This window comes from Fusarium coffeatum (assembly GCF_003316985.1).
Source record: "Fusarium coffeatum strain FIESC_28 chromosome Unknown BRIP53273_contig_112, whole genome shotgun sequence".
NCBI lineage: Eukaryota > Fungi > Ascomycota > Sordariomycetes > Hypocreales > Nectriaceae > Fusarium > Fusarium coffeatum.
Window position 1 is genome coordinate 151,940 of NW_022157905.1, and position 19,448 is coordinate 171,387.

The following is a 19,448-nucleotide window of genomic DNA, read 5'->3' on the forward strand; positions in this document are numbered from 1 at the left end:
AGTCGCTTGCAGCCGGTCTACTGCGAATTCTTTGCACTGCCTGTCAGTGCTGCTCGATAATGGCACTTGCGCTCCTCGAGGTCCTTTGAACAAACTCTACGCCCTCTCGAACAAACGAACCTATTGAATAATACGAACGAATTCAAGTTCAAGCCTTGGTGGGGTACACTTGTATTGTTACTTCACTCGTACAATACATCAGTTGTCATTTACTTGACATAACGTTCTGGCTTAATTGCCTTTTGTGCCTGCCGTCTGCAGTGGGGCTTTTGCACATCAAAGTGAAGCCTCATAACATCAATCTCCCGGCTTTGGTGCTTCACCAAATCTTTGATGATTCACCTCGGCAATACGCATAAGTCTCCATGGTCGGTTCTTCGCTTGCGATCTTGAACTTTCCTCCCTCGCCTCCCCACGGCTCTGGTAGTCGGGAATCAAGCTTTCCCTCAAGCATTAAGCTGCCAAAGCTACCCTCTCGATTTCAAGATACACTAGCGCTGGGAGACGGACTTAGGACTCCTCCTACCGACGACATGAGTACCGTATTCCAGCCTCCGGTGGCTTCTTGGGATAGCCATGCTATTCACAACTACACTTCTGCTGTTCCTCAAACTGCTCGAGCTCCAGCTACGATAAACGACACGGGGAAATCACAGTACTACCGATATCCTGTGCAACAACCCGAACAACAACATCAACCACAACCGCAGAACACATATAACCACTACTATCAACAGGAGCAATCCACACATCCGACCCATGAGCTACACCCCACCTCTCAAGTTTCTCAACACCGCAATGGATCAATTTCGACAGCCTCCCACACGGTCCCAGTCGTTGGACAAACTGCCCAGCCTTCAACGCCTGCTGATTCGACATCCACTGCGACAAGAGATGACGCCGAATCTCTTGTTTATCACAGCCTTGTGATCCCCAAGTGCATCAGTCCTGCGGGTGGAAACCTGGCCGATTTCGCTGCCCAAGTGCGTATTTCGCATAGTGATGGAGAGGACAAATAACTAACATGTTTTAGATGACTTGCTTGTTCTGGTTTGAGTCTATCGATGAACTCAAGCAGGCTGGGTCAATTCGTGCAATGGGCCCCAATGCACTCGTTCCCCGGTTACCACCTCTTGCCAAACCTCTCGACCAATTTCGAAAGTGGGTGTACAGCGTTCTTTCGACGACACAAGTGACCCAGAATGTCATTCTGTTGGCTTTACTTTTCATCTACCGACTGAAGATGTCGACACCTCAGATCAACGGTCGCGCTGGTAGCGAATATAGGTTGCTGACGGTGGCACTAATGCTCGGGAACAAATGTAAGTGAAGAGCACTCCTATTGCTGGGCGTCAACTGACCATTTGACAGTCTTGGATGATAACACCTACACGAACAAGACTTGGGCCGAAGTGTCATGCTTCAACGTGCAAGAGATTCACGTCATGGAAGTGGAGTTTCTGTCTAACATGCGATACAACTTGGTGGCGACGAAGGACCAGTGGAATGACTGGTTGGACAAGCTTTCCTGCTTTCACGAGTACTACGAACGAGCTGTACGATTGCCAGCATCACCGGTTCACGTCCCTTCTCCAGCAAACAAGGGCCAACACTCACCTATCGCTTCACCGACAGCTGCTATGCAGCCCACCGTTAACCTGCCCCCTACCCCGGCTGTTACAACAAACTACTCACCCACGTCGAGTCACTCACAAAACTGGTCTGCATACCAAACTAACATCATCTCCCCACTCTCCACCAAGCCAAACCTCCAGTTCCCTCCTGTGTCACGGAAGCGAAGTCCCGAGGGAGAGATCATGGAACACCCCGCCAAGCGACTTGCCCCTCAACGAGGTGCTGCTCCCACTATGCCTCAGGTACCGCGATCCAATGGAATTGTCGAGCCGGCAAGACTGCCTGTTCCTCACCTTTCTGTCATGACTGGACATTCTCAGGCCCAGCCTCAGGCTCTACCTCAACCTGCGTTGACTCCCTTCGACAATCACAACATCAATGTCAGCGGGTACCCTCAGCCTACACAGCAGGTAGCTCAGCCTGTTCACGTCTCGCTTCCCCCGTTGCAAACTGGTATGCGCGCTATGTCTACAGTCTATCCTACTGTCCCCGCGGCTATGGTGCCGAAGCAATCGCTTCCTCCAACGACGGGTGTCACCATGGCGCAAACTGGTTTCCCTACCCAGGCGCCTGTCAGCTACAGTAACCCGAGCAAACAGCTTAGCCCTGGACGTCTGGGTCCATTCAACTCGTCTCCTTTAGCTGAGGCGTACGGCCAATCCTCCGTTGTCCATACACCTATGGCTCACACTCCCATCTCCAACTCGCCGAGCGTCTATCTACAACAGCGACCCAGCCCATACAAGCCCGTGCGCCACGTCAACACGCTCTTACATCCCCCACCTTCGGCATCTTTGGAGCAGTACCATCTCTCTGTACCTGTTCCCCCAGCCCAGATGCACTATCAGCCCATCGGGCGACGGAACGATCTTCGAACTGGTGTTGTGCCTGATTTTGTCGTTTACGACCGTGTTCACCCTCAACATCAGCCTCTCGCCCACGGGCTCTCTCAGGGACACTACCCGTCTTAGGAATGGCAGGGTTATCCTTCAATCAACTAGAGTTCTCATTATCCCGAACCCCGCGAGCATTGTTTTCGGTGCATTCATCGCATTTACAACTCTATTCACAAATTCTTTTTCTCGCAACGCTACTTGTTTGTTTTTATGAAATTAGATTCTTTTGGCGTCGGATATACATCCAAGGTATCGCATGGCACAGGCGTTTGGACGGAAAGAAATAAGCCAGGGTTCAACAGTCTCCCGGACAGGACTACATAGGGAAGGGTATTGGAACAAGGGCCACGGTGTGCATTCGGTTTGGAGTTACTTAGGCTTCTTTTTCAGCGACGGTCGCTACGAAGCCCCGCAGGGGCTACGACGAAGCATATTCACGATGCATTGAGCCTTTTATAAAAGAGGACTCAGAATTCAGCAGTGTCCATAGTGCGTCGGAATATCACGGCGTGACATCTGCATTAGCACCAGCTCTATATAAAGATGCGCCATAACGTCATTCATGACTATTAGAATAGATCGCAATCAACAGCGGGGTTCTGCCTGCAGCGTCAACTTCTTAAGAATGCTTGTCTTGTTGTGTAAGAAAAGAGTGTATCGCCAGATATAGGGAGTGGCGTTGTCACAGAATATTCGTCTTAAATCTAACTGCCAACATGAGCCCATCTCTTGTTACGTGGCCAAGTGACGATATTATGAAGCAGGTTACATTTGGGACCTTAATTATCATAACAATTACATCACAGTATATTGCTCCAGTGATTCTATTCTGTTGCAAACCTTGATGATTGTGGCTATGGTTACAGGGTATGCCGGTACTGACTGCAGTTGACGCATCAACGGAACTGAAATTGAATTTTATTCCAAACATTACTGTAAATGGCTTCGTGGTGGTTTGAGTTATCTTTCAGCGGTTTTTGGGATGTTTAATAATCGTGGAGGGAATCGTTTATATGCTGAGTTACTTTGTCATTGTGAGAGAAAGTTCGTAGCCAAGTTCAAGTATTGTAAGTGGCATATAGACTCGCAACCTTAGGAGACAACTATGACAGAACACTTATGTAAATGAACAACATGCTCAGAAACCATGTTGCTTATTGTACATCACCGCAATGTTTAGTAGGAATAAAGTTATTTTCCCTTTTACTTCCTGTGAATTCAATAGACTTGGTCATCGTCATGTTACACGATCTTATTGTTACAAGGATCGACTACCCTCAAACAGGGTCGTTGGCGCTTTCCACGGCAACCAATTAAAAGTAACCAATCACATCTCTCATTAGCCACTTTCCGACGCCTTACCTCTCCACACTCTGCCACTTTGCCTTGCACCTGCCCATAACGACGGCACAGCAACCAGATCCCTCCGCTCCACTTTGTCTCTCTCTTTCACTCATCTCGTTGAGCCCAAGCCCCAGAGCGCAGTAGAGGCTTGCAAGACATTCGCTTTTTTGTTGCATCTCGAATTAATCATCGCCTTTTCCGAGCGACAGTCGTTAGTTGCTGGTTGTTTTTCTCATTCGATTTGGGCCATTGTCATCTGTGTCGTTTGGATTTTGAGCCGCTGGGCTGAAGAAAGGGGCGTCGCTGAGCCATCGGTCAAGAACGAGACATTTGGCACCGACCAGTCGATATACTCCTTTTTTACGCTTCTAGGGGACGATATTGCATTCCGATCAAAATTGAACCCCTTGTAATTGGCGACTTGTCCTAAGTTCGCCCTTTCAAGTGGTACCGACGATTGAAAGGTCGAGTTGGCGGTTTAAACTCGCGACGACGCCTGGACGGTTCGACGACATCAGCGACGGCAATCGATCAATCGCTCGTTGTCGACCTTTCGATTTGTCGTTCACTGCACACTCGCTTCAACGATAAGCGATTTCACCTAAAGTTTTCGACGACAATCGGGCCGTGATCCTAACCCGCCATCATGTCTGGCTTCGGCGACTTCACCACGATCTGCGAGACCGCACCTCTGCCACTATGCGCTGCCGTCGGGCCCGTTCTGAAGGCCTCTGGCCGTACTGGTATCGAGCCAGAATGCTATGCTCGTAATATCGAACTCGCCAATACTATCATTTTCGAGGGTGCTGCGGCTGTTATGCACATTGTTGCTCTCGTTATGACTGTCATTATGATTCTGCACGTCCGCAGCAAGTTCACTGCTGTTGGTCGCAAAGAGATTCTGAGCTTCTTCTATCTGTACATGCTGCTCTCTGCTATGTCTCTCGTTGTTGATGCTGGTGTGGCACCCCCCGGAAGCGATCCGTATCCGTATCTCGTCAGTGTGCAAAACGGTCTTAGCAGCGCGGTCATCACATGCCTTCTTATTAATGGCTTTGTCGGGTTCCAACTGTACGAGGATGGCACACCTCTTTCGGTCTGGATGCTGCGAATCAGTTCTTTGGCTGCTTTCACCATCAGCTTCCTCGTCTCGCTTGCCACCTTCAAGAGCTGGGCTGGACTTGGTCCTACCAACACTGTCGGATTATTCGTTGTTCTCTACCTCTTGAACGCAATCCAGCTTTTTATATATGTTGCCATGCAAATTCTGCTCGTCACTCGAACGCTGCAGGACCGCTGGCCTCTTGGAGATATCGCCTTCGGTATCTTCTTCTTTGTGGCTGGCCAGGTTTTCCTCTACGCCTTCAGCTCAAAGATCTGTGTCGCTATCAGCCACTACCTCGATGGCCTTTTCCTTGCGACCGTCTGTAACTTGCTGGGCGTGATGATGGTTTACAAGGTATGTCCATTTCCCTAACTACTATATCTTGATCATTGCTAATGTTTACTAGTATTGGGACTCAATCACCAAGGAAGATCTCGAATTCTCTGTCGGCACCAGGATGAACAACTGGGAGGTCAAGGAGCTGCTGCCAGAAGAGGAGCGAAGGGCCACCGTCTTCTCAGAAGACCCCTACGGCCAGTCCAGCTCATATGATATGCCTTACTCGCCAGGCGCAGCGCGATACTCTTCCAAGTACTAAACCCTCCGGCCTACGGTCAACTTTGACGCTATTCACGAGATTTGCTTTTCTTTTGCTTTAATATCGCACCCTGGCGTGATATATACGACCCTGAAACGGTGATAGGGAACGAGGGGCTGTTTTGCTTTGGATTGTTTACATTGCGAGGCGTTTTCAACGGGTTATTTCTAGGCTACTTGTCTAGATGCGAGGCAACTAGCTGTCATGAAAAACGACGGGCAAAGGGAAGACATAGGAGAAGGAGAAGACGCATGTTAATACGTGGACCTTGTTGGTCGCCACGATGTAGGATGGACAATGGCGATATGTCGTTGTTATTTGCTTTTGCATATACATATATTTGCATAGGTAGTTATATATTATTCCTGGTATATTCGAGTATATTATAGACATGGTGCATCCTGTGTAACAGTCCGAGTTTGCGGCAGGCAACCGGCATGTCCAATCTATCTAGACGATCGAATCAGCTGATAAGTAATAAGAACAAGTTTAGCGAACTGCGTTGGGATTGGTAAGATGGAGTCTCGTGTTGGTAAGAGACTTTTGGGTTGATAGCTTGGCAAAAGATGTCAGTGAATGGACTCTGTCACTGGACGAACTGGTACTATCAGCCCCACTATGCACCTCGGCCGCCGCCGAAGTATATCGGCGATATTGCGATAATAAAAGCCAAAAAGGTGATATTAAGCGTAGGTTACATACAGTATCAATTGCTGCAGAGCATGACAGGACGACACGTCTTACCGGGCATTATGCGCCGCACGCGGGATAGGCAGCCATAAGGATAGAGTAGTATCGACAAGGAGCTACTCAGCTACACTACCTTGGTACTGTGTGCATGCATAGACAAACCATGAAGTTGACATAGACTGAGGGTCCCCTTTGAAATACTGCCTATCTACTATCGTGTCAGCATGGCAGCCGACGCCACGGTGCAGGGGGGCGTGGGATTGATACTGCGCTCTGCGCGAGAAGCTACCTGATATTAATTTATGGTGTCACCGTGAATGTCATCTCTGCGTGAAGCAGACTCGTCAAAGATGCGAGGCATACCTAGATGGCCGACCGAGCAGAAAGGGTGAAGGATGGATGATTGGAATTGGAGGAAACCAAGTTTGTAGGCTTGTAGCTAACCAACCAGGGCCTGCTTGTTTAGTTGTTGCGAGGGTCTCTGCTCGTATATCGTCCATTCCTTAAGTGCAATGTCATACACCATGGTCTAAGTCGCAGGGAATAAATAAGCCTAGTCCGCGTATTATTACCGTACCCATATATCTGTCTCGGGCCCAACACTACAGTATGTGTAATTTGGCGTAGTGATGACATGAGGGTTAGATAACTGATTAGTACAGTACAATTATGTACAATTACCTACTCCAGGATACCTTGACGTGTACTAGGTACAGTACCTACTATGTAGTAGTATAAGTTTCTGTTCCATGGTGCTAAGACTGCGGGTAAAACACCCAGGGAACTTTGACAGGGTCGCGTATGCGTGTTGCTGAGAACGGATGTCCTCTTTTGTCCTCATCAATCTCGGATCTGCTCAGGGGGGACCACAAAAAAAGGTGAGAGGGAGCAAGCAAGTCTTGAGAAAGCGATGGATCATGGATGGAAGCATGGAAGGATGGATGTTGGTTGATAAAGCCGCGGACAGCTCGCCTGTGATTATCATTACGATCTCTTAACCATACATTGACATTCTCCTTCCTCGTTTGCACAAGCTAATCAGTTTTGTCGTTTCCTCGCACGTGATGAACCGCTAGAACTAAATAGGATGCCCAGAACAAGGGTAACCCTGTCGGCTTTTACGTTTTGCTCGCTTCTTGCATGATTCGGTACCGGACGCTGGGTAGGGTATGGGTAAGGTACCTTTTATGATGGAGAATCAGGACGGTGGAGAATGTGAGCAAGTCCTAGGACTTTGTGTCGCAGCAGAATTGAATTGAAGGAAGTGAGTGAACAGGTCAGATCAGATCAGACGATGCGCGTGCTTGGTATGAGTAATGAGGAAGAGTTGGATATGCAGGGTTACTGCTGATAGGTAGAGCAACCTAGTACTGTACGGATACTCATCTGGGCTGTCAGGATCTACGGCACTGTGTATTTAAACGCAGTGGCTTTGGCGAAACTCAATTCTTATTTCCTCTGATAGTCGATGTACAGTACTTGTACATTTTTACGGAAACGTGCAAGACAAGCTATTGCTAGGCACTTGTCCGACCACTCTCAGTGGTCGATCGGAGCAAGGGTCCACGAGGATCTAGCGGAAACAAAGCGCGCAAACGCAGCTGAGGAGACCAGGAGAATAAATTACGTAGCGAAAGAAAACAGAAAAGACGGCAGAAGGAGAGGAGACCAGAGAGGGTGGGAAAAAACAAAAAACTTAACTGGTATCCATCACTGCTTTCGTCCATCCGGTTGATAGTCGACGCACGTCCGTAGCCGACCTGCACGGAACTACATGATGCTGCTCATACCAGAACCAGCCAGACTTTTAGTAGGTACTATCTACTATGTACCTAGTAGCTTTAATGCTTTCTGTATCCGCATCCGCATTCACACCTCATTCGTCCTCTTTCTTTCATTTGCCCCAGTCGTGGTTTCGGTTGGTTGTTAGTTTTAGCACCGTAGCCGTCCGTACCTAGTGCTCCTTCCTAGGAGAAGACCAGCTACCTCCTTCCTCCTCGTGGATGCCATGCCATGCGATAGTCTGGTTGGTAGGTACGACGTACGGTAAGGTTAGTAGGTACAGTGCAGTAGCACTTTCCCATTCATCCCCATCAGAGGAAAAATAATAAACTCACCTAAACTTTCTTTCCTTCCCACCCTTCCTTCTATAGGTTCTCATTTCCCGTTCCCGTTCCCGTTCCCATTATTCCATTCATTCCCTTCCTTTATTTCCTCCCACATTGGAGTCCATATTTCATGTCACGTCACTGCGAGTTACCCTCCTCCATTGACTTTTCCCTAGTAGGTATCTGATGTGATCCGAGCTTACTCTACCTTTTGCTCTCTCACATCCTTCTGTTACTTATATCCTACCTACTACACCTTTTCCGCATTGGCACTTCGCCCTTGTCCCCCCAACTTAAAAAATCATTCCCCCAAATTCCTACCTGGTCTGGCCTATCGCCGAGAAATTTCTATCTTTCACACTCCTACATATACCCACCCAACTACGTGCTACGCCTTGTGCAACGTAGGTACTTATCCTTTGATCTTTATTTCAGCATAAGACACAAACGTATGTATCCTACCTGATCGCGTCCTCTTACTCCTCATTGATCCTATATGAGCTAGCTTTATTAATGAGGTTGTACTGTTAGCAGGGATATTGGTCAACAGCACAAACTCTTGGGCTCATTTGCGCGACTACCACTGCAACTACGACTGTGACTGTGACTGCGACTAGGGTGGTGGAAGGAAATTCGAAGCAACTCTTTCAAACCCGCTTCTTTTTTTCGAGACAGATCATTTACGGCGTCGCGAAAAACAGGAAGCAATTTCGACCATTAACGACCTTGAGTAACAGAGCCTGGCACTTTCATGAAATGTGTTAGGGGAAACTCACTATTACATCCCCAACCATTATTACCTTGACCAATACACGCCGGTCACAACACGCTCATCCTGAGCTTCGAGACAATTTTTTGCCTTACGCGTTTTCCGCCTACGTACTCATTTCCCCTTCTCAGTCTATTACCTCAGATTGTCTCTTGGGGTGTTTTAGTCCGATTCCAACCCGCTTTCAGCACGCGCCCCACGACTTTATTTCGGCCCTCGGACCATCGGATTCGAGCCACTGGGATCTAACAGTTCCTCATTCGACTTGGTCATTCCTACTATATTCTGCAATTGGTAGTGAAACGCGATCACTCATTACCCGTTCGATGCTCATTTCCTTCAAACAGACACTGTCACTTGCAACCTTGTAGCCAGGTTCATGCATCCTATCATCTAGTTTCTTGCAACTATACTTCTATTTGACTTGGAATAGTCATTGCTTCTGAGGTCCTATTGTTATCACTCACTCGTGTTAAACAGTTGCTCTACCGACGTGGCCCATGATGGCCACAGGGGAAGAAGTCTGGGATGCTCTCCCAGAAGGGGAAGCAAAGTCTGTTTGGGATGAGACAGAACACAATTTTTGGGCGAACCTTCGCAAAACTAAGGAGGCAGAGAACCGCAAGGTGGAAAAGGATTTTCAGCATTCACTGAACGAAGTACGATTAAAGCTTAGTGATCTCAAAGGACAGCGAAGCCAATTGAAGGAATCTCAGAGTCGTCTGGCCAGGGAGCTTGCCAAAGTCGAAGCCGAGTTGGCTCGCACTACGGATGAGTGCGACGAAAAGGCAGAGCGATTGGTACGTATCGAACAAGATTACCACGAGTCGCGCAGAAAGCGAACAGAAGCGCAACATGAGATCTGGGTCAAAATGCGTCGCTTTTTCCGGGAGAAGAGAGGAGAGGATCCGAATACACCCGACACCAGGAGGCCTGAATCAGAGGGACTTGTTCTGCCTGATGCCTTGCCAGAGCTTTCGTCAGCTTCCAACGGGCTGGTGCCGCAAAGAGAACCCATCAACGGTTCTGTAGCGGAAGAAACGAATCACGTAAACCACGAAGACCGTATGGAGGGCGTTGAACACCATGATCACGGAAACGCCGAGACCCTTGTCGATGTTGTCGATGCCGATGGCAATGTGATCGGACCCGTGGAACATATCGAACCATGGAATCAGTGGGTGGAGGGCATCCAAGAGTTAGAGATTCGACGGCCAGTCAAGATACGCCGAGGACGACGGTTCAACACAACGCATCTCTCAACTATTTACGAACGAAGCGAAGCAAAGGGAGTCAAGTGGCTGTCATGCATGATCCAAGCCACAGGCGAGATACAGTCCAAACGATGCCAGTCCTGCGACAAGAACCAAGGTGCTTTTGATGATTGCATTATTGTAGGGGGAGATCTGTATCAGAAGTGCGGCAACTGTGAATGGAATCGTCAAGGATGCCACGGTGCTTCTGGGGACACAATCGACATAATAGCCTCGAGAGAGAGGGCACGACAAAAAAAAGAACGTGAAGAGGGATCAGACGAAACACCTGCAGAAGCTCCCCGCGAGGAAGAACCCCAAACAGTTGAACTTCAGACAAGATCTGTGTCCATTAACCAGCCTGCTCATCACACTACCCACCGAGTTGATGAACAAGTATCTGTTGATGCTCGGCCCCGTTCGCCGCCCTCTGTTATGCAGCGCCCGCCCGAGCGATTTGCCGGACAACAACCAGGGAAACAGGCCGAAACAACGTCTGAACAAGTCATCGTTCGACAACCTGACCGAACGACTGAGCCTCAGCCTAACCGAACAATTGAAACCCAGCCAGAAAGACGATTCGAGCGAGTTTCTGATCGCGTCCCAGAGAAGCTTCATGATGTGATCTCTGCCAGGGGCCCAGAACGAACGGTCGAGGTAGCACCTATGGCACCAATGCAGATTAACGAACATCCTCATGGGATAACTAACAAACCGATCTACAACTCTCCTCCTGCGCCTCACAGTCGCCCTAGCACTGCCCCTAGATCAGACTATGCTCCAGAACGTATGATAGACCCTGTGGATACGCCTCTCCCTAGACCTGTTCAATATCAGATCAGGCCTCCTCAGGACGCAACGCGAGCTACACTTCCACCAACTGCGCCGCAACACCTCCCTCACGATATCATTCGCCCATCAGCAGAACGCGATACCCCCATCAAGGACCCTCGTGGCTCTGAAACCATTCAAACACCACGCGAGTCGGACCATGTGCCTACTCCAAAAGAGTATCGAGTAACTTCAGGGTTCACACCGGCCAATGTGAGAAGCCGCCCTCCTTCGAGTGAACGAGGACGACCAACCCCGCCTTTGTTGCCACCAGACCCTGCTTCTCAACCCCCAGAGTCCCCTCCCGCAGCCGCTGAGGAAGAGATAACACGCGAAAATATGGTTCTCAAGAATGACGGAGTAGTTTACACTTACCCTGAGTGTGTGGAAGGTGTACCTTTGGCAAAGATCAACGAGAACCACCCTTACTGGGAGCCCAACTGGCAAAATGTGAGGACGCTCATCGAGCCTCAACTTGCGCGATGGCGTGAGAAGCACCAGGCTGCCATCGACGCTGGCACCAAGCAGGAGAAAGGAGGTTCTTCTAAGTACCAAATTGGTAGACAGGTTAATCGTGGTATAAAAATCCTCGAATTCCATGAAACCGGCCCCATCAGTCCCTATCAGTTGCTCGGCAAGAAATACATCCAGTCTGGCAAGGGTGGCATCACCTCGTATGACACCCTATTCCGTCTTTCAGAGACGATATCAGAACTTGAAAAGTTCAATCTTGATATCTCGCCAGTCGACTGGATGCGGCAGCGTCTCCACGAGCTTATGCAAGCCCGGGGCGCCAATTTCAACCTACCAAAGATAATTCATGACTTTTATCATGATTCCAAGCTGACGGCCCTCCGTTATAAACATGGTTTCAAGAACATTGGCCGCCCTTCTGGAGTTATGAAATCTCGCCTGAGCCATGGAAGTCCTAGCGCTACACCGAAACCTCTTCAGAAGCGAAAATCCATGCACTCGGGTCCCACTACTCCCCGCGAAGATTCCTTCATCGAACAATCTCCATTGCCTAGCCAGCTACCCCCAGCCCTCCCAGGGATAGTCGCAAGTCCTCAGCCAGTCTTCAGTACCCATCTGAACAAGCGGCCCAAATATCTGCCACCTGCACCGGGTCCGGTCCATGACGAATTCCACTTTGATGCCTGGTCCGATACAGATTCATGCAGCGGCGGTCAAATTAGCAAGTATGACTGGCGCCTTGCGAAAGTCAAGACTCGTCTATATACAAGCCACAGCAGCGTAACACAGTACTGGACCTGGATAGAGCAGCAACAATGCTTTCAACACCAGGTGCTCAGGGACTTGCACCCCGCCAAGTGGGGATATTTCAAGGACGAGATTGATTTCCATGTCTACTTGGACGAGATCCAGGAGATCTCATGGAATATCGAGCAGTGTTATGTTTACATCACCGTGAAGGGCGAGGCCGGTGTTAAAGCACCAGATGGCAAGCCTCGAGGAGATGTGATGGCGGTTTTCGCACGAAAACGAACCATGCGTCGATTCTTGTTCTTCTGCAGAGAAAAGGGAGTCCATATGAACAAACGCTCTGGGTAAGTAAACTTTTATTATTATAGGATCCGACGCTAATGTGATGATAGTGCTGAACTGGACAATCTTTGGCAAACAATGATTTCCGAACAATTACCAGGTCGTGGCGATTCAAACCAAAGACTTGTGGAATCCGTTTAGGCAACGTGAGAGGAATAGTCAAAAGACGTCCACGGCAATACCCCCTTTTTTAATCATAATATCTACCAACTTTTGTGTTTTTCGTTTCTAGTATAGAAGGAATCGTTGCATGCAAGCCAACACTGGAACTTGCGTGCTTACATGGGAAAAATGCTTCGTTTATTTACACTTTCTTTTTGCTTGGGACTTGGGACGGAAAAGCGCCGTTGATGGATGGGAGGGAAAAGCGGTACAGGGGAGGAGTTCTCTCGTTATATATCGGCTTGAATCATCAAGCGTTGAAAAGATCGTCACCAGATTTGACAGTCTTGGCTTCCCATAGAGCGAATGCTTCACCTTGAAACAAGTATGTCCTAATAGAAGAAACCCAATCACACCAGCAAAAAAGTCCTGTCTACAAGGTTTCATTAGACCGGCCCAGATTAGAGACCATATTATCATCTATGTGTACACCGTTTTCCTATCTGAAGAGCCAAACTCGCTTTTCAAACCACCTCAGCAAGTTATATCGCTGTATATAAATTACATAATTCCAAACACGTATTTACACTTATCGCTTTCTCAGCGTTCGGGTCGCCCCAGCAATCATACTCAGCGTGGGGGCTGCAGGAGTAGGCGCAGGCTTAACCTCGCCACTGCCGCCCATCATGCGACTCATCAATGCAGCTCGGCACTCTTTGGCTTTATCATCGCGGTACTCTAGCTGCGTTGCGGGTGGTTCAGATTGGTTATCTGCTTCCTTGTCCTCGTCTGCGAATACGTCGTGGAGCTCAGCAGCAGAGCGTGAGGCGACACTGCTGGCGTTGGAGGCGTTACTGATAGCGCGCCCGAAGAGCTGACGTTTACGAGGACGAGCGGGGGCGTGGTCTGTGTCGTCGGAAGCAAACGAGGGGAGGTTCGGCGTTGTTGTCTCGATGAGGGATGTTAGTTTCGAGGAGAGAGCCTGCCGTTCGGCAGCCTTAGCGCGTAGACGAGCTTGCTCAGCATTGTGTTGTTGCTTCGCCTGCTGGGGATCGTCTTGCAGATCCGAAGGAAAACTTTCCGTTTCTTCAGTATGAGATTTCGTAGTGATGGGGTCGGATCGAGTGCGAGATAATGCAGATTGTTTGACAGGCGACGGAGACCCATCCCTACGTGCCTGAGGGACCTTGGACGGAGGCACTTCCCCGAGGGGAGCATCGAAGTCTTTGTCTTTAGGCAGACTATTTGTAGTCACCGGGTGCGTACGAGCTGTGACGAACTCCGCTGATATGGCAGAGTCTGCCGCCGCAGCAGATTTCGTAGTGGATCTTCGAGCAGATTTGACATTTTCTGGTGAATCATGAGCAAATGCGGAAGTATCAACGCCAGCGGCCGGTGGAGGTCTAGGCGTATTGGTCTTTGCTGGCTTGCGAGCAGGTTCTGAGAGAGTGCGCTGTATCGGTTTGCTCTGTTCTCTAGCTTCAGGGACACCTTTTGCTGCTGCTTTAGACGCTGGTTGCGATGTTTCTGAATACCTGCTCTTTATCTCAGGGAAGATGTAGTCGTCGATAGGCACTTTGAATCCAGTTGATATACATTCCCAAAACCAGTCTGCTGATACCACAGGCACACCCCATCTTAAAGCCATGCGGAGCTTCTCCTTACGCATCGAAGCAAGGTCCTTACATATTAGAACACTTGTAGTCTTGCGGAACTCTCCTTCATACCTGGCTCCCAGCTGAGCAGCAGCACGTGCCACCTGATTAAGCTCTATGCCGGTGAAAGCGGCACTGCATATAACTAGGTCGGCAAAGGCCGGTATAGGAAAGAATGGAAATGGTCGACCTAGGACGTGATTCGTAGGATCAAAGTATTGCTTGTTGTGTAAACATTTCTCAATGTAGTATTCGGTGACGACATAGAGGTTATCGTAAGATTCTTGAGGGTGAGTATCTGGTTGGGAGTTTTGAGGGACGATCAGAAAACGGCTACGAGGCGGCTGCGGGGTTCGCCCAAGAGCAGCTTCGTGTAGTGATTTGCATATAGTAGCGCCAAGGGTAACGAGTGTTTGTTCGAGGACAGAAGTTCTTTGCGCATTGAATCCGTGTATATAAAAATGGCAATTGGCGAAAATCCCCTGATTTTCTGGGACTAGAGGAGCAGGTGGTGGAGGCTGAGCTTCATCCTGTTGAGGTTGTGGCTGTTGATTTGCATCTTCTGTCTTATTTTCTTGCGCAAATGAATACTCTCTTGACGTTGATCGTCCGAGGATATCACCCCACATACTATTGCGCTGTGAGCTCAACTTCATGCTGGCGGTCTTCCTGAGCTTCCTGGGGCCCTCTTCAGCACCGATCCCCATAGCAGATTTCGACCGTTTGCTCAATGAACGTTTGAGTTCTCTTGTAACCCAAGCGCCTTTCCCTTGCTCTTCCGGAGGTAACATAGGGTCGAATTTGCTTTCCTCCAAGATCATTCTTCGCGCGATGGACTGGTCGAGCCATGCAAGTGTGACAGGATGAATACCCCATGCCTTGGCTGCAGCATATTTCTTGCCCTCCGGTTTGTTGACAATAAGGTGAGTGCATCGTCTCGTCAGGTCACCGGTGTATAAACCTCCGTTCGATGTGATCTTGCTTGCGATTTCGTCCCTTTGGTCGCCGAATCCGGTTAAACAGATGAGCAATGAATCTCGTGCTGCCTCTCCTTGTACTGGTAGAACTGTCGGGTCGATACCTCGCTTCTCTAAAGGTTTAAGCTGATATTTGTTCTCTAGTTCTCGGTAATCGATCTCATCGTCGTTCTTCCATATCTCGCTAAGGGTTTCGATCCAGGCGGCGTCCATAGCCTTAATATCGGGGCGTTCACGGGCGACATGACGGTATTTAGGTGTGTCGTAGTCACCGACGATAAGGTGAGTGACGTCGGGCGTGAGATCGTATTTGTGAACACCGCCTAGCTCGGAGACTTTGGCTGCGATGCTGGTCTGAACATCAACCATGATACATTAGTAAATAGAACACATGATGAGGATAGGACAGACTTGAACGGTTACTAACACGATGCTCGGCAGGAATACTTGTACAGCAGACAACGATACCCTTAAGAGGTTCTGCTGGATCAAATTGTATATCTTCATCTTCTTTTGCGTGTAATGAAGCCATGTTCAATCCCTCGTCTTTGTTGGTTGCTGTGGAATTGCAACCTGGACGCTGAGGCTTGTAGTTTTAATTGACATCAACTTTTTTTGGAAGCGCGTCGTGAACCGCGTCAAGTGCCTAAGCTTAGACGTCATGACACTGGCGGAGCTGCTGTAGGATGCGCACTGTACATGCCCCTTAAGCTGAGATCCGAATGGCAGGGCGCTAATCCATGCTACAACACAGTGAGTGTTCAGCAGTAGTCATGCCCGACCTCCGTCCGCATAACTACCCGTTGACAGGAGTAGACGCATAATACTGAAGACGGAATACATGAATGACCTATTCGTCTCCTCCTACCATACCTAAGTAAATAAAATCGAGAATATCATAGCTTTCTACACGGGTAGTTTGCGTCAAGTATCTTGTGCGAAATCACCTCTTTGAGATCAGCTAAAAAGTCCCCATCAGCCACAGTCCAACCAGCTGGGGGCTTCGTTTACATCATTTGAGGGAATGGCATCAGATAGAGAGTATAAGAGATGAAATAATATATACACTTCATGCCAGCTTAGACTAAAATTCAATTGCTTTGTTTTAACATTCTAAATCTTTAGAGAACCGTTTTCCTATTACCCAGTAGCAGTATCTACCAATGGGACAGTCGTTTCCCATACCAGGAGAGTTGAGTTTGCTGCGACTTTAAGACTTACCTATGAGCTCCAGCAGCAAGAGAAATATCACCAGACGCCAGATGAATCGCCCAAGGGTCGATCTAGAAATTACATCGATCAAATTACCTCGTTTATGGTGCTCTCATTAACCAACCCTTTTAACACTTTGACGGCGTGACGGTGGTATGGATGGATACTGAGGGCTGCCTACAGTGATTAAGGCATTCACGAATAAGCCCCGCTCATCACCTAACGTTGCCTACAAAATCCAACCCCACCATCAGCTACCTAAGTTCGTAGCCTTGTCGCATCCGAACCTAGGGAAAGTTCAACCCCTCCATCTGCACTTGCTTCGTCTTGAACCTGAACTTCTACCTTCCGTTCCCTATATTTAAGCTTGCTTCGCAGGCAACTTTGGCGATCAACGCGATCTCAACTGGCCAACTATCAAAATACATACCGCCTCGGCAGCGACAGATTTGTCGGAACAAGAATACATTACCATCCGATTCACGGCTCGCTAGACACTAAGCTGTATTGCGTTTCCATCATCCCGACCGACGGACGTTTGATTACTCGAAGAACCAAAGCCCACGACCCGACTCGATATACGTTTCAGAACTCCAGCGATCCCTCTCGGGCCAGGATTGTTCAAGATGCCTCCGCCATCTGCAAACCAGCAGAAGGTGCTCATCGCCCAGTTCGTATCTCTGACTGGCCAAACCGAGCGACAAGCCACCCGCGTACGTCTTCCTCATGATCGCTTCTATTCTTCCTAAGATCCAGCAGCCGTCAGTCCTGGATACGCATGAAAGTTATGACAATATGATGCTCTGCACAATCCGACTGGGGCCACAAAGCGTAGCGGTTCGGGTTTTGGTGGTGACACCGCTTAGACCAGAAATAGCTGGAACATGATGCAATTTGAGAATGACTGTGCTAACTTTAGTCAACAGTATCTGAAGAACGCGGGTTTTAAGCTTAACGAAGCAGTTGATGCGTAAGTTCTTTTTATTCAGTTACTCTCTATACTTGTCATGATATGCATATGGCCCCCGACTACTGCCATCCGACTTCCGCTATGGCCCAATACGGGAATGTCTGTATCGAGCATCCTCCGGCCGTTGTTTGCCAGTATCCCGTCATGGTGGCCTGGTCCACTACTGCCAGGCTCAGTTTGGATACACTGCAGAGTATGACCGACAGAGGCGCCGATAGCTTGAGACAAGGTTACTTGGAGTAGCTGGCGTTAGTGAGGGGTCCTGAAGACATTACCTCGAAGACATTTCGTTCCCATGTCTATATGGAATTCCCGACTGTTTCCATGGGCCCTTGGATAGCTGGTATTCATGACCAAACCTGTACAAGCATTCTTTGTTCATCATCCTCATAACACAATACTCGACCTTGCCACCCTGACGGGGACTTTCATCAACCTGACACCTTGACCTCATACAAGCCATACACCATCGCAAGCCTGAGAATGGGGTGGAGAGGTGTGAAGAACCGTATTTCGACACGGGTCCCTATCTGGTCTGCATCCAAGAATAGCAATGGCAACACTGACGGGTCTGCACCATTCTATCGAGAAACACCCACAAAGCCATCCAGGGATTCATCGTTCCGGTATATTGCCTCTATTCATGGAGCAGATACTTCATGCTGTATAGCGGCCAAGTTGGTCATTGCTGATCCGTCCACTACCAAGCCATGGCCGATACACTGTTTGACTTTCTTTGCGAATTTGATCTGTCATCAATGAACGACACTAACATATGTGGTATAGATACTTTGCGTCCAACGGAGATAGCAAAGGACCGTCACCATTGGAGACAAAGTTGGATTCTTTGTTTGACCAACTGCAAGGTATGTATCTTCCCAACTGTACGTCGGGCTTCTGGGCTTACATCTTCAATTAGACACCAAGGATGAAAAGGATAAACTCGAAATTGATTCCACAATGTCCTATCTCGACGATAAGTTGAAGGTCAACATGGAAAACGCAGAGTTGCTTGTTGCCCTTGAACTTGTTCAAGCTCCCGCGGTTGGAGTCATCACCAGAAAAGGCTACGTTGACGGCTGGAAGGTGGCCGGGTAAGTGCTGACACCTGAACTGCGAACGCCTTATAGAGATGGCTTGGCTTCCTTAGTGAGATTTATTGCTAATTCTGTAACAGAGCTGGGACAACACACCAGGAGCATGCTGCCCACATCCGGAGACTTATTAAGTCCCTTTCTTCTGATCAGGCCCTTTTCAGGAAGGTCTACAGACATACTTTCGTTGCTGGACGAGAGACTGACCAGAAAGCTCTCAGCCTTGAGACAGCCGTCGTATATTGGGACATCCTGTTCAAATCCCCAGGCATGGAATGGAAGACGGCAAACCACAACTGGCTTCAACTATGGAAGGATTTCCTGACGGCAAAGTGGACCCGCTCAGTCAACAAGGACATGTGGAACATGACCCATGAATTTGCTGTCAAATCACTCTCTGATGAGTCATTGTCATTCTGGAACGAGGATGGTGCTTGGCCTAGTGTTATTGACGATTTCGTGGAATGGTGTCGCGAAAAGGGCATCGGTAAGGCCGATGGAATGGACGTTGACAACTAGAAGACTGATACTCCAGCGGGCACACTGGAAAGATCGATTAGGAGAACCACGCCGGCTTCGCTCGGAACCTAGTCGGTTCCAATACGGAATAAGCGCACATAGAAGGCGTAGATTGCGGCTCTGG

At 48.8% G+C, this 19,448-nt stretch overlaps 5 protein-coding genes across 5 annotated transcripts; 4 read left to right on the forward strand and 1 right to left on the reverse strand.

Annotated features, from left to right (window-relative positions):
• Positions 1-365: 365 nt before the first annotated feature.
• FIESC28_05203 (uncharacterized protein) lies at positions 366-2,606 on the forward strand (the record flags this gene model as incomplete). The annotated part of the gene is made up of 3 exons (XM_031159350.1): positions 366-983; positions 1,034-1,322; positions 1,372-2,606. The coding sequence occupies 3 exons, from the start codon at positions 366-368 to the stop codon at positions 2,604-2,606; spliced, it is 2,142 nt and encodes a 713-aa protein (XP_031016588.1).
• Positions 2,607-4,521: 1,915 nt separating this feature from the next.
• On the forward strand, positions 4,522-5,578 carry FIESC28_05204 (uncharacterized protein; the record flags this gene model as incomplete). Its single annotated transcript, XM_031159351.1, has 2 exons — positions 4,522-5,334; positions 5,387-5,578. The coding sequence occupies 2 exons, from the start codon at positions 4,522-4,524 to the stop codon at positions 5,576-5,578; spliced, it is 1,005 nt and encodes a 334-aa protein (XP_031016589.1).
• Positions 5,579-9,648: 4,070 nt separating this feature from the next.
• Positions 9,649-12,936, forward strand: FIESC28_05205 (uncharacterized protein; the record flags this gene model as incomplete). The annotated part of the gene is made up of 2 exons (XM_031159352.1): positions 9,649-12,797; positions 12,846-12,936. 2 exons carry the CDS (start codon positions 9,649-9,651, stop codon positions 12,934-12,936), a joined length of 3,240 nt encoding a protein of 1,079 aa, XP_031016590.1.
• Positions 12,937-13,486: 550 nt separating this feature from the next.
• On the reverse strand, positions 13,487-15,898 carry FIESC28_05206 (uncharacterized protein; the record flags this gene model as incomplete). The annotated part of the gene is made up of 1 exon (XM_031159353.1): positions 13,487-15,898. One exon carries the CDS (start codon positions 15,896-15,898, stop codon positions 13,487-13,489), a length of 2,412 nt encoding a protein of 803 aa, XP_031016591.1.
• Positions 15,899-17,367: 1,469 nt separating this feature from the next.
• FIESC28_05207 (uncharacterized protein) lies at positions 17,368-19,324 on the forward strand (the record flags this gene model as incomplete). The annotated part of the gene is made up of 5 exons (XM_031159354.1): positions 17,368-17,454; positions 17,668-17,711; positions 18,498-18,577; positions 18,631-18,805; positions 18,889-19,324. The coding sequence occupies 5 exons, from the start codon at positions 17,368-17,370 to the stop codon at positions 19,322-19,324; spliced, it is 822 nt and encodes a 273-aa protein (XP_031016592.1).
• Between the last annotated feature and the right edge of the window lie 124 nt (positions 19,325-19,448).